This window comes from Cervus elaphus, chromosome 16 (genome assembly GCF_910594005.1).
Source record: "Cervus elaphus chromosome 16, mCerEla1.1, whole genome shotgun sequence".
In the NCBI taxonomy this organism is placed as follows: Eukaryota; Metazoa; Chordata; class Mammalia; order Artiodactyla; family Cervidae; genus Cervus; species Cervus elaphus.
Genome location: NC_057830.1, coordinates 38,232,231 through 38,247,342, shown reverse-complemented (window position 1 = coordinate 38,247,342; position 15,112 = coordinate 38,232,231). Strand labels below are relative to the sequence as shown.

Sequence of the window (15,112 nt, the reverse complement as noted above, 5' to 3'; positions counted from 1 at the left end):
GCCCCTAGGCTGCCAATTACTGTCAGGGAAGCCAGGAGATGGCTCGCCCTGTGGCCAAGAGATCAGAGGCTCAGTGGTCTTGTAGGCTGATAACTCTTATTACCATTTTAATTAAGGAGTTGTGTCTGTAATGATATATTGACTCTCTCACTTCCCGTACTATACTATTAAAAATCCCTGGTATAGGTACCACATCTGAGTGTCTCAACACTCTTGTCTCCAGTCTCTAGCACAACATGTGGAACCTATCAGGCAACCAGCCAAAATTTGCTGGATGGAGGAATGACTAAAATGGCCAGCAGTGGGAACCCAGGAGGATGCCCTCTGCTTTTCAGAGGGGGACTCACCTGAAGTGATTAAAGAAGCGGTTATTTGTTGGAGAATTGGTTCAGTAGCTGAAGTATGTGCTCTTTTTTAAGTCGCTTATATTATTTTTGGTTTTGGCTGCGCTGGGTCTTCCTTGTGGCACGTGGCAGCGTCTCTTGTTGCAAAGCACAGGCTCTAGAGTGAGAGGGGTCAGCAGCTGCGGTGCATGGGCTCAACTGTCCTGTAGCGTGTGGGATCTTAGCGTCCTGACCAAGGATTGCACCCGTGTCCCCTGCACTGGAAGGCGGATCCTTAGCCACTGGACCGCCAGGGAAGTTCCCTGGGTGTGCTCTTTGGTGACTTGTATTTTAAGTGCCGCCGATGCCATCATTTCTCTCTTCTGTGTCTCCTTTCCAGCGATCTATAACTACAACGCCTCTCAAGATGTGGAGCTGTCCTTGCAGGTTGGAGACACGGTTCACATCCTGGAGATGTATGAGGGTAAGTCTGGATGGCCTTCTGCCAGATGGGTGGGGAGGCCCGAGTAGGGCGAGTTACTTACTCATAAGGCTCTTGGAGCAAACATCAACACAGTTTACTTCCTGAAGCGATGCTAGTAAAAATCTAGGAAGCGCTTAGGGTATTCAGTTTTGTACCAGGGTGGTTTCAAAACAGCCAGCTGAGGGCACGAGCACAGACGTGCCCAGACACCAGAATCAAAACATGTGACTCTGCACTCTGTAAAGTTACAATGGGCTTGTGTATACCCCATCCTATTTAATTCTGATGACAGTCCTCTAAGGGTGGCAAGGCAGGGTTTGTTTGATCTGTAATTAAGAAAAAATATATATGACTGACTTTCAAAACTGTAGAACTCTTTTTTAAATAACGTTTATTTTTGGCTGTGCTGCGTCTCTGTTGCTTTCTCTAGTTGCGGCGAGCCGGGGCTACTACTCTTGGTTGCGATGCTCACCCTTCTCAGGGTGTCGTCTCATTATGGAGCGCAGGCTCTAGGTGCGTGGGCCTCTGGTCTCAGCACACAGGCTCAGTCGTTGTGGCCCACAGGCTTCATTGCTCCACAGCACGTGGAATCTTACTGGACCAGGGATCGAACCCCTGTCCTCTGCATTGGCAGGCAGATTCTTATTCTCTACGCCATCAGGGAAGTCGAAAACTATAGAACTCTTAAAAATTACACGAGTACCCCACACTCACTTTTTTAAACATAATGCTCATTTTATAGTTGAGAAAACTGATATTCAGAGAAAATAATGTACCCCGTGTCATACACCTAGTGACAGAGCCCAGTGAAATGAGACACTGTTGATTTCTAGTGGCTTCTCATGAAGCATGACCCTAATATGTGAAAGATGATATCTTTTCATAGGTACTACGAATAAATAGGGAGAGCATACATTTCAGCTGGGCTTCCTCAGGTGGCATTAGTGGTAAAGAGCCTGCCTGCCAATGCAGGAGACTCAAGAGACACAGGTTCTGTCCCTGGGTTGGGAAGATCCCCTGCAGGAGGGCATGACAACCCACTCCCATATTCTTGCCTGGAGAATCCCATGGACAAAGGAGCCTGGCGCGCTTTGGTCCCTAGGGTCGCAAAGAGTCAGACATGACTGAAACAACTTAGCATGCACACATAATTCAACTCAGGTTCAAAAAGGTAAAACAATTTATTTTTTAGTAAAATTCTCTCAGATAAAATAATTAAATTGATTAAAAAAAAAAAAAAAGTGACTCTGGATGTAGAAGGCCCTGGCTCCGGAGGAGACAAGTGCATCACTGGGCTGATGGGAGATCAAAGGAAGCTGGGCTGATGAAGTGGCTCTTTCTTCTCAGCTGTGAATGTTGCCAGACTTGGGGAGAAATGAGGGAGAGACTTACTGGTGTTGCTGAAATTCCTTCAAAGAATTAGGTCAGGGTGACTGTAGGTGCAGAAAGCCTTCTAGTATATTTCCTGCAACTAGATTGGGTTGGGGGGCAGGGCGTCCCAGTTAACCTGTAAGTGGACTGTTGGACCGTATCCAGGGCTCCCGGCTCATCTGAAGAACACAGGTCCTGGGTGCACCCAGGCGGCCCCGCCCCAGACTTCTCACTACCACCCTAAATCCTAATAGAACTCCAGTGTCACCCCGTTTCTAGTCCAAATGCCTAGAGCACAACAAACACGTCTCTAGGCCACTGACATTGAGGATCAAGGCAAAAAACTGAGAATCCATTTATTCTCTCTGAAGATTGGGGTAGGAGTGAGGTGGGAAGTGAGGCAGATTTTTCTCATATGGTGAGCTTCCCTCGTGGCTCCGATGGTAAAGAATCTGCCTGCAGTGCGGGAGATCTAGGTTGGATCCCTGGGTTGGGAAGATCCCCTGGAAGAAGGCATGGCAACCCACTCCAGTATTCTTGCCTAGAGAATCCCCTGGACAGAGGAGTCTGGCGGGCTACAGTCCACGGGGTCACAAAGAGTCAGACACGACTGAGCGACTCAGCACAGCACCGAGGCTGGTGAGGACAAGACCTGTGAATCTGCAGGGTCTGGTCCCACCACATAAATGGTTGTGATGATGGCATGGTGGGGGTGATTTTCTGGAATCCAGCGTGGCTTCTGAGGTTCAGACAGACAGACACAGGATGGGGAAGAGGAGGTGGGAAGTTAGAAGGACGGGAAGTAGGGCTCAGCCACAGAAAAGCTAAGCTGTCTGCTGCGTCGCGTAGAGGACTCCACTGTTACTGCTGCTTCCCTTTGGTTTTAGGCAAAGAGTTGGTAGTTTGCGTTATCCTTCTACCTTTCACACACTTTAGAGTGTTGATGTGCAGCTTCTGCAGGTGGGGAGGAGGAAGGGAGGGGAGGCTGCCTGGTCTCTTCCCACTCTGCTGTCTCTCTTTCTTCCGTTTTTATTCACACCATCTCAGGTCCAGTCATATGTCAATTCTGTGGCATCAGCAAGACACAGGGATAATCTTACATTCTTGAGCTCCTTTGCATATTAAACATGGCCTTACTAGGTCATGCCACTTGGTCAGGGGCCAGATCAATCCATTCTACTCTTTATGGGCTTCCCTGCTGGCTTATGTGGTAAAGAATCTGCCTGTAATGTGGAAGACCTGGGTTCGATTCCTGGGTTGGGAAGATCCCCTGGAGAAGGGAATGGCAACACACTCCAGTATTCTTGCCTGGAGAATCCCATGGACAGAGGAGCCTGGCGGGCTACAGTCCATGGGGTCACAAAGCGTTGGACATGATGGAGCAGCTAAGCACACACGCAGCAGAGGTGAAGACTCCAGCTTCCAATGCAGGGGGCACAGGTATGATCCCTGGTTGGGAAACTTAAGACCCCACATGCTGTGTGGTATGGCCAGGGGAGAGCGTTTTATTCTTGTATTTTTCCTTAAAAATCGTTTTTAATTGGAGGATAATTGCTTTACAAGATTGTGTTAGTTTCTGCCATACATCAACATGAATCAGCCTAAGGATACATCTGTCCCTTCGCTCTAGAACCTCCCTCCCACCTCTCAAGGTTGTCACAGAGCACCAGGTTTGGGCTCCCGGCATCATATAGCTAGCTAATTCCCACTGGCCAGCTGTCTTATGTATGGTAATGGGTATGTTTCAGTGTTACTCTTTCAATTCGTCCCTCTCTTTCCCCCCTGTGTCTCCAAGTCTGTTCTCTATGTCTGCGTCTCCTTTGCCTCCCTGCAAATAAAGATAAGGACATCAGTGCCCGTTCTGTAAACGTGGACACGTGTCAAGGTGTGTATGGGGGGATTTAGAGCATGAGCTTTTTTGCTTCATTAACAACCAGGTGGCAGATCAGCTTTTTATAGAGATGATTATATTGGCTTAAGTTTTAAAAGTGTGTATTTTATGGGATTAATTTTTTCTAATGGTGCTCACCTTGCCAGATGCAGCAATAGATTCTTCTATCTGCTAAGTACCTCGCATTCTTGGCTGGGTTCTCAAATTCCTTGATTATTGCAACCGGTTCAGGACACAGTGAGGGCAGGAGTGCTTTGCAGATGTTCAGCATGATGGAAATGCTGAGTAATAACTTGTGTTCTAGCCCTCCTCCCCCCATCTCCTCTTTAAAAAAATAAACAAAGTAGAAACACCCACAGTACTGCCAGATGGAATTTAAGGGTGGTGCTGGCATCATTTCACAGCCCTGGGGTGGCGGGCGGGGGTGTGTCTTTCAGCTTCCTGTCTTCCTGACTCCAGGGGGTCCTCCCCCCAGACACCCTGCCCCACCCTGCCTTTGAGATATTTGCATTCCTGGGTGGGCACTTCAGGCGTGGAGGTGAGTCCACTTTTCTAGAACCCAGACTTGAAAATTTCTCTCTTACCCACAGCCTGCAACAATACTATGCAGGACTATCTTTTTGTTGTTGCCCATCCTGTGGTTCAGTGGATGATTCTCCAGGTGGTAGCTCCTTGGAGGTCTGCTCCTTCTTCATCCGCGGGACCCCTGCCTAGCATGGCTTCTTCTATACGAGTGAAGATAAATAGGAGGCCAAGGACAGCTAGTGTGGAGAGTAAGGGGTGTGTGGGGTCACTTCACACAGTCCCCGGGAGTATAAGGCAGGGCTTCTCTCCTTCCATGACAGGCCAGCCCTGCCCTGCTCTATACAGACTACCTACAGAAGGATTTGGTTATCACCTGAGTTGCTATTTAAAAACATTGTTTTATTGAGATAGGTTTCAAATACCATCCAGTTGACCTATTTCCCTGGCAGTCTAGTGGTTAAGACTTGGCCTTTCAATGCAGAGAGTGTGGGTTCAATCCCTGGTTGGTAAGCTGGGATCCCACATGCATAGAACAGAAGCACTATTGTAACAAATTCAATAAATAGTTTTTAAATGTTCCAGATTACAAAAAAAAGTCTTTTTAAAAAAGGGGATACAATTTAATGGCTATTTACATAGCACTCTATTCACAGAGTAGGGCAATCATTATCCCCCCGAAGAAACCTACTCCTTCATGGTTATTACCCCCCAGCTCCAGGCAACCACTAACCTAATTTCTGTCTCTCTAGGTCTGCCTGTTCTAAGACATTTCATGTAAGTGAAATCGTGTGACATGTGGTCCTTTGTGACTGGCTTCTTCTACTTAAAATAATCTTTTGGGGTCTCATTCATATTGTAGCATGTGTCAGTACTTCATACCTTTTTCTTTCTAAGTAATATTTTTTGAATGCTTAGATCACATTGTATTTATCCATTCATCAATTGATGGGCTTTTGGGTTGTTTACAGTTTTTTGTTATTATGAATAATGCTGCTGCCCTGAACTTTTACGTTTTTGTGTAGATACATGTTTTCATTTCTCTTGGGTGCATCCCTTGGAGTGAAATTGCTGGCTCATATATGAGAATTAGACCATAAAGAAGGCTGAGTGCTGGAGAATTGATGCTTTCTCACTGTGGTGCTGGAGAAGACTCTTGAGAGTCCCTTGGACTGCAAGGAGATCAAACCAGTCTGTCCTAAGGGAAGTCAACCCTAAATACTCATCAGAAGGACTGATGCTGAAGCTGAAGCTCTAATACTTTGGCCACCTGATGGGAAGAACTGATTCATTGGGAAAGACGCTGATGCTTGGGAAAGATTGAAGGCAGGAGGAGCAGGGGATGGCAGAGGATGAGATGGTTGGATGGCATTGCTGATTGAATGGAAATGAACATGGGCAAACTCCGGGAGATAGTGAAGGACGGGGAAGCCTGGCGTGCTGCAGTCCATGGGGTTGCAAAGAGTCGGACATGACTTAGTGACTGAATGACAACAATGGCAACTCTGTATTTAACCTTGTGGGGAACTGCCAAACTCACTGCTTGAGGTTTGGCTCTGAAACAGGAGACCACAGTCCACATAAGCAAGTGTTCCGTCCCTCATCCCTTATCGTGGTTTCTCTCTGTGACCTTGTCCCCGAACATCATTTGTTACTCAAGATAAGGGAAGGGAGTGGAATTGACTGAGAAGATATATACTGCTCATCTTTCGTAGACCCCCCTCCATGTTGCTTTCAGAAACTTTCAGGAGACAAATCCTCAAGGACCAAAGCAAGTGTCCTCCCCTTTCTTCCTCTGTGGCATTGGCCTGCCTGCAGCAACTGGCTTGTTTTCGCTTCTTTATCCAGGCAAAAGATTTGTCAGTGAGACCACTATTCTCCATCTGAGTGTTCCTTCCTACCCCAGATCCATGAGCACGACTGAGAAAGCGTTGAGACCCAGGAGAGATTTCAGCTGTGGTCATCTATTCATTCAGCAGTACTCACTGAGCAAGTATTATGCTCTTATGTGCCAGTGACATTTATTGAGCACAAGAGATGATACAGCACTGTTACCTAAGTGACAAAATGGCCAGGTTCCTGCTCTCTTAGGGTTTTCATTCCAGGAATAGCTAAGACAGGTGAACAAAATAGGATAAGAACATTCAGATTCTTGTAAGTGCTATGGGGAGAAAAGGGTAGTGTTACATAGACCAGAGAGGTAAGTGAGGGTGGTGAAGAGGGAGAGAAGGACCACTTCAAAAAAAAAAAGCTGTAGTTTTTTATTGGGTTATAGCCGATCAGCAATGTGATTGTTTCAGGTGAACGTGGAGGGACTCAGCCGACCATACACGTGTATCCATTCTCCCCCCAGCTCCCTTCCCATCCAGGCTGCCAGATATCATTGACCAGAGTTCCCTGCGCTATACAGCAGGACCTTGTTGGCTCCCCATGTTAAGTAAAGCAGTGTGTACACAGGGCCAGTTGGGTTGGATGGTTTTGCTTCTGTCCTAAATAGGCTTGGCTGTCCCTGGGCAACGCGTCTGAGCTCTCTGCCTGTCATGGTCACTTCGTCTAAAATAGGGTCACTCTTTGAATTGAAAGTGATTAAACCAAAGTGACTTAAAAAGTCATGTTTCTGCATCCCTTCAGCCATGAAGCCCTCCTCTCCTGTAATTAACCAGATTCCTGTCACAAGGGATTTCTTGCCCAGGGTCTGTCGTTCCATCAGTAGGTATTAGTCTCCTGCCTTTGCTTCATATCCATCAGTTAACTTGTTTTCGGCTCCATAAACCACTCACAAGCTCAAGAGAGAGTGTGACTGGTGTGAACAGTCGTTTCTGAGGGTAAACAGAACAAATTTGGCTCCTGTTGGAAATAACAAAATGAGATAATGTCTCAGAGGCCTTCCAAGTTCTACAGAGGCAGGCATAGAGTAAAGTTTTATATGATTTCCATGTAATTTGTAAAGACCTAGAGGAGAGCCCAAACAATTGGGTTAAAATCAGAGGAAATGGGCAGTTCTGAAAAGATGAAATAAAAAGGAGCATGTGTGTGGATATCAAGAGGTTCCCAATATACCCACACTGTGTCTTGTGTGTGGAACGAGGCCAGTTTTGAAATGCACCTTAATCAAGAATCAATACTCTATGATATGAAGAAGAATAGAAATGGATTACTACTTGGGCTATCCAACTTGTGAGTCTCATTTTTATAAAGCAGGCTTTTCTGAATAAGCACAGAATGCAGTATTATGACAGGTAGGTAAAGTTACATGGTACTGGATTTTAGCTCCATAGCTGACAAACCTTTCTAACAGAGGCATAAAAAAGAAGAGAGTCCATTGGAAGAGTTGATTCCAAGAAACAGCCTAATCAGTGTCTTTATGGGAAGTGGAATTAAGAACCCTCCATTGGAAAAGGGAACCTTCCCACGCTGTTGATGGAAATGTAAATTGGTACAGCCACTATGGAAAAAAGTATGGAGGTTCCTCAACAAAAACAAAAATAGAGTTTCCATATGATCCAGCAATCCCACTCTTGGGCATGTATTGGGACAAAACTATAATTCAAAAAGATCCTCGCATCCCTGTGTTCATAGCGGCACTATTCACAGTAGCCAAGACATAGGAACAACCTAAATGTCCATTGACAGATGAGTGGGTAAAGAAGATGTGGTGCACATACACAATGGAATACTACTTGCCAGAGAAAAGAATGAAATAATGCCTTATAGCAACTTGGATGGACCTGGAGATTATCATATTAAATGAAGTAAGTCAGAAAGAGAAAGACAAATACCATAGAATATTACTTATATGTGGAATGTAAAATATGACACAAATGAACCTAAGGAAAAAAAACAGACTCACAAATATAGAGAACAGATTTGTGGTTGGAGGAGGAGGGGAGTCCGGGAGCAAGGATTGGGAGTTTGGGATTAGTAGATGCAAACTAGTGTGTGTAGAAAGGATAAACAACAGGTCTTGCTGTATAGTGTGGGGAATTATATTTAATATCCTGTGATAAACTATAATGGAAAAGAATATAGTGTATAGCTTTGTATAGCAGAAATGAATACAACATTATAAATCAACCATTCTTCTCTAAAACTTTAAAAAAAAAAAAAAAAACCTCTCCAGTGGACCATATGGTACAGTCAGGTCTTATCAAAGTCTTTCAGAACTTCTGATTTGAACATTTGTATCATCACCTCCTCCTGCCCCGTGACTCAGCCTGGTAGTCTTGTCACCCCTTATTGTTCCTTTTTTCTGTTCACTCCCTTCTCTGTCTCAGTTCCTGCTGTTCGTCCAGTCATGTCCAATAACCATAAAACAAGTGAGAGAAAATCAAATGTGATTTAAAAAATCGGTCCTTAACAGCTTGTATAAAAGTTTACTGGGTATAAGCTGAAATAAGGCATTTGGTGTATTTGTAACTTTCATTTCCTTTTGTTACCCTATTAGTCACAGTAATGGGAACTTCATCGTCATTCAGAATCCGTAGCCCTACCATGTTCTAGTTAGAAAAACAATCACCTTTCTCAAACGTGAATGGCAGCGTGCCCAACAGCTTGGGTTTTACAACAAGGATTGCGTGCAAACATTTTGCCCCCAGCTTTGAACACAAAATAGGCCCTGTGGTGTTTTGATGAGTGTGCCGGTCACTTCCCACATCTGTTTGACCTTCACCTTAAGGCCACCTGGTCAGCTGCTACTCCTGGGGATGCGTGTTCCTGAGATGTGTTTTTCCATAGATGTGTGTTTGGCAGTAGGAGGGTGTTTACAAGAAAAACTAATTAAAAAGTAGAGTTGGTGAAAAGTCTCATCTCAGGTTTCATCCTCTTATGTTTTTATTGGAGTATAGTTGATTTCCAGTGTTGTGTTAGCTTCTGCTGTAGAGCAAAGTGAGTCAGTTACCCATATATTAATAATATATATCCATTCTTTTTAGATTCGTTTCCCATATGGGTCATCACAGAATATCGAGTACAGTTCCCTGTGCTATATAGTATGTCCTTATTAGTTATCTATTTTATATATGCTAGTGTGTATATTGGAGGAGGCAATGGCACGCCTCTCCTGTACTCTTGCCTGGAGAATCCCATGGACGGAGGCACCTGGTAGGCTGCAGTCCATGGGGTCGCTGAGAGTCGGACATGACTGAGCGGCTTCACTTTCACTTTTCACTTTCATGCATTGGAGAAGGAAATGGCAACCCACTCCAGTGTTCTTGCCTGGAGAATCCCAGGGACGGGGGAGTCTGGTGGGCTGCCGTCTATGGGGTCGCACAGAGTTGGACACGACTGAAGCGACTTAGCAGCGGCAGCGTGTATACTACAGTCCCGATCTCTCAATTTATACCTCCCCTACCTCAGGTTTCGTCTTATCTAAGAGCGAATGCCTTCTCTTCTTTTTCCTTTTGAGATATATTCAAGCATGCTTCTAAAATGCCATCTTGGAAATGTATGTTCTTAGCATACAGGCAAATGTAGGATCTTTTAGGATCAGGATGAGGACCTTTTTCTTTTTAAAAATTTTTATTACTTATTTTTGGCTATGCTGGGCCTTGGCTGCTGCTCGGGGTTTTTTAAGTTGTGGTGAGCAGGGGCTGCTCGCGCTGCGGAGCCCAGGCTTCTCCTGCTGTGGGGCACGGGCTCTCCAGGGTATTTGAGCTTCAGTGGTTGCTGTTCCCGGGCTCTAGAGCACAGATGCAGTAGTTGTGGTGCTCGGGCTTAATTGCTTCGCATCATGTGGAACTCTCCTGGATCAGGGATCAACTCCATGTCTTCTGCATTGATAGGTGGTAGATTCTTTACCACTGAGGCACCAGGGAAGCCCCAGAACCCTTTGCGAGTGGAGCCTTCTTCATCATGAACTGGTACTTGGTCTTGGCCCCTTTGGGCAGCTGCCTATGCGCTGAAACAGGCAGGCTCAGCCTGAAAGCAGAGTGTATTGGGAATGCTCTGGGGGAAGGTTCTTGGGAGCTTCTGGTGTCCCATAAGTTTTGGTCTCCAGGGAATCTTGGTGGGATCTAGGGGTCGAGAAGGAGGCAAAGTGATGAATAGGTTCTTTGCATCTCAGGCACACCCAGTCACACTTCTGACTGTAACATTTATCAGAAAGCGCCTTTGGCGTCTCATCCCCGTTGTGACATACAGCACATCAGACCGTCGTGGGTCTGGGTAAGACTTCGTGAAGTATTCATGGAAAGAAAAAGGCCTAGAGGAAAGTTCAAAATCGATTGAGGGCAAATTGGCATTAGGTAGTTCTCTTGCTTTTATCTGGAGAGAGAAGCAATAGATGTTTCTGCTTTGCTCATGGTAATTTGAGTAATTTATGAGCTTTAAAAGCATGTTATGGAGACTTAAACATCATAAATTTTAACTCTCTGCTAGAGCCACCCCCATTTTATTCAACCCATGGAGGCAAATCATTCCATAGAAAGGGATGTTACAGCATAAAACAGGAGACTCACAGACTTAGAAAACAGACTACGGCTGCTGGGGGTAAGGATGGGGGAAGGGATAGTTAGGGAGTTTGGGACAAACATGTACACACTGCTTTATTTAAAACAGATAACCAACAAGGACCTGCTGTCCAGCACAGGGAACTCTGCCCCGTGTTACGTGGCAGCCTGGATGGGAGGGGAGTTTGGGGGAGAATGGATTCGTGTATATGTGTGGCTGAGTCCCTTTGCTCTCCACCTGAAACTATCACAACAAAGTTAATTGGCTATACCCCCAATACAAAATAAAAAGTTAAAAAAAAACAGAAGTGTTATAAGAGTGGAAACCCCAGTACCTATAAAACTTATGTGCCCCAAAGTAGTAGTAACTCTACCTAGCAATAGCAGGAGAACATCAGTTCTTTTCCTGGCCTCCTCCATGTATAATTCAGGCTACAAATAGGGATGGACAAGGCAAGACGGGATAATCTTGTTACAGATTATTCATCTAACCCTCATATTCTGTGTAGGCATCCTCAATGATTGTCTTTTGAACAAGAGTATTAAGTGTGTGCGCATTTATCTTTGGCAGTAGAAGTAGATTTTATTTTCTCTGAATGGGGTATAGTTGCTTTACAATGTTGTGTTAGTCTCTCCTGTTCAACGGTGCGTCAGCTGTGTGTACACTTACATCCTCTTGCTCTCGAGTCTCCCTCACCCCCCTCCCACGCCTGGAGGCCGTCACGGAGCGGGGAGCTGAGCTCCCCATGCCGTACGGCAGCCTCCCACTCGCTATCCACTTCACACATGTCAGTGTGTGTATGTCAGTGCTCTGTCCCCGTCCACCCCACCCCACCCCCCGTGTCCCTCCACCTGCGGGTCTATTCCTGCGCTGTGGATCAGTTTGTCTGTCCTTTTTCTAGACTCCAAATATTTGCATTCATATACAGTATTTGTTTTTCTCTTTCTGACTGACTTCAGTATGTATGACAGACTCTAGGTCCATGCACATCTCTACAAAGCACCCAATTTCGTTCCTTTTTATGGCTGAGTAATGTGGCTCAGACAATAAAGAATCCATCTGCAATGCAGGAGACCTGTGTTCTACCCCTGAGTCGAGAAGATTCTCTGGATAAGGGAATGGCTACCCACTCCAGTATTCTTGCCTGGAGAATTCCATGGACAGAGGAGCCTAGCAGGATACAGTCTTTGGGGACGCTAAAGAGTTGAACAAGTGGGGTACAGTCTTTGGGGTCACTAAAGAGTTGAACACAACTGAGTGACTAACACTTGCACCTTTCAGTATTGCCAAATAGATTTTAAATTAGCTGTAACTAGCAACTTAGTTCATCTTCTAAGTGGCAGAAGCAATGAACACTAAATTCCTGACTTTGAGTGCTTGTTTAGTTTTCACCATGCAGGACTAAGTATCTGTTACTATCACTGGAATTAAAGAATATGTGTCGGGAAGACTTTTTATTCTTTAAATGTCTTCCTGGCAGATTCATTGCCCACTGGGTGTTCAGCCAGGTCTTAGAGTCACCTAGTCTGGTGACCTCTGAGTTCCTTTGGGGCTGTATTCAGTCTCTGCTCAGGCCCTGGGTGTTCAGCACCATGTTGTTTGGTTATTCCAGCCACTTGTCATATGGTTTTTCTATCACCCAAGTTGTCTCTTCTACTTTTTCTTGTTCTTTCCCTTAAGTCATGTTTTCTACTCTTTTCTTGGAGGAGGGAATTATTCTGTTGGAGAATAAAAGTATGTATTCTTATCAGCCCTCAGGGTGAAGCTTCTCCCAGCATGATTCCAGCATCTATATTGTTGCTGATAACTGCTCAGTCCTGTTTGACTCTTTGCAACCCCATGGACCGTAGCCCACCAGGCTTCTCTGTCCGTGGGATTCCCCAGGCAAGAATATCGGAGTGAGTTGCCATTTCCTTTTCCAGGGGTCCTTCTTAGCTCAGGGATCAGTTGCCAGTAATTTAATAATTTAGAGAGGTTCTGCTCCTCCTTGCAGGGAGCACAGACCCACACCTCAGAAATCAAGTGAATGAGAGCCCCATATATAGTCCCCTGCGGTCATTAGCATAGGAAGCGGATGGTGGCCCTGAGTGAAGAAGTGGATCCCTCCATTATGTCCTTGGGTTCTCAGTGCTCCAGCTTTGGCGTTTTCCCTTCCTCTCTATGCCAGGCATTGAACGAAGGGCTTTCATACACTGCATCGCAGTTCTAACAGTCCTGGGAGATCAGAGTTACTGATGCCTGTTCAATCAATGTGAATATCAAGACATTGAAGGCATTCACAAAGCTGTGAAATGGCAGAGGTCTCATTCTCACCAGGGGCCCCTGGAATCCAAAGAAGAGCATTCTTCACATTCCAAGGCCTTTGGGGAAACAGCATCTCTGTTTTGAACATAAGGTACAATTTGCCACAGAGGGTGAGGTTCTTTTGCTATTTGAATGACAGTCAGATGAGTTGCCCGCCACCACAAACGTATCAAGGGGAGCTCTCTCTGGACTTCTCTTCCTCTCTGGCTCTTCCACGCAAACCCGTCCTCTGGCTGGTGGTCTCCTGCCTGCCCCCTGACCCACTTCAGTCTCAGTGCAGGGTGCTACTCAGCCGTCCACACCCCTCCTCCCCGGCCTGTTTGCAGCAGCTGGCTTCCTCCAAGTGGGTAGGCGTGTCTGTTCTTTGGGAGCCTAGCAGAATCGTCTCCCCCTACATCCAGAGAGATTGGTCCCCCTCCTGCAGCCCACACACTCCGGGGAAGAATGACTAAGGTGGTGGGCAGTTGTCACGGACAGTGTGTCCAAGCCCCTCAGGTGTGGTAGGTGGGTCTCCAGACCAGGCAAGCAGAGAGGTCCCTGCAGGGGTCTCTGACGCCCACCAGCCTGTGGCAGTTTCTCCCTCGCTGTGTGTCTGTGGATGTATGGCTCAGGTCCTGGGCTGTGCCCTCCACCTGGGTTAGTGAAGGGGGCACATGGATCAGATTCAGCCATCTTTGGCTCTGACACTCTGGGAACGTCCCATGTGGTTTGTATTTCAGCTCTTCTGATGTTTTGCCACCAGGACTTTAAAAACAAATTAATTATGGTTGCACTAGGTCTTCATTGCTGCTCACAAGTTTTCTCTGGTTTCGGCCAGCAGAGGCAAGTCTTTGTTGCGGCGCCTGGGTTGCTCGTTGCAGTGGTTTCTCTTATTATAGAGCACAGTCCCAGTAGCTGTGGCTCATGGGCTTAGTTGTTCCCTGGCTTGTGGGATCTTCCATGACCAGGGATTGAACCTGTGTCCCCTGCATTGGCGGGTGGATTCTTAATCACCGGACTGCCAGGGACATCACACCAGGACTCAGTGTTGTCACCAGTCTTGGGTTCCACTTCAGCACTGTTGTTGGTCTTTTCACACCTTTCGTAGTGTCTTTTCACCCCTGGCTCTCTGGGTCCACAAAGTGGGGACCTGTGGTTCACAACATTGTAGCCTTGCTTGTTCATTTTTAGGAGGTGTTCCATTGAGGAATTTAGAGCAGGTTTCTAGGAGATCAGGCTGAAGGGAGCTTAGGTTCAGCACTGGGTCACACTGCAGGGCTTTCCTCACGTCACCTGACTTGTCCTCCTTGTGAAGTTTCACGTATTTCCAACACCTCTGCCCGGGATCAGGTTCCTGTCTTACGGGAGCCTCTGGTCCCCTTCAGAAATGAAGGCAGCCTTCACCTCTCACGTCTCATCCCAATGTCCTTCTCAGGAGGCAGTGGTGGTTTCATTGAAAAAGCAGTCTGCACTGGAGTTCCAGAATTCTTTCCATTGACAGATGGATGGATAAGGAAGTTGTGGTATGCATATACAATAGGATATTACTCAGCCATAAAAGGACGAAACTGACATCTGCAGAGATGTGGGTGGACTTAGCCTGTCATACAGAATGAAGTAAGTTAGATAGAAACAAGTATCATATATTAACATCATGTATGTGTGGGATCTAGGAAAATGGTCCTGGTGAACCTATTTGTAGGGAAGGAATAGACATGGACACAGGGCCTGAGGGGAGAGTGGGACGAACTGGGAGAGTAACCCTGACATATACACACCCCCACGTGTAAA

At 46.1% G+C, this 15,112-nt stretch overlaps 1 protein-coding gene across 2 annotated transcripts in view; it reads left to right on the top strand.

Moving 5' to 3' along the window:
* Positions 1-15,112, top strand: part of DOCK5 (dedicator of cytokinesis 5) — a 281,193-nt gene that overhangs the window by 74,234 nt on the left and 191,847 nt on the right. For both annotated transcript variants that reach the window (XR_006345828.1, XM_043927733.1), the window contains exon 2: positions 724-807. Coding sequence is in view for 1 of the 2 variants with exons in the window: in XM_043927733.1 (XP_043783668.1) it covers positions 724-807 (84 nt within the window). In the remaining variant the exon portion in view is untranslated. The remainder of the gene's footprint in view (positions 1-723; positions 808-15,112) is intronic.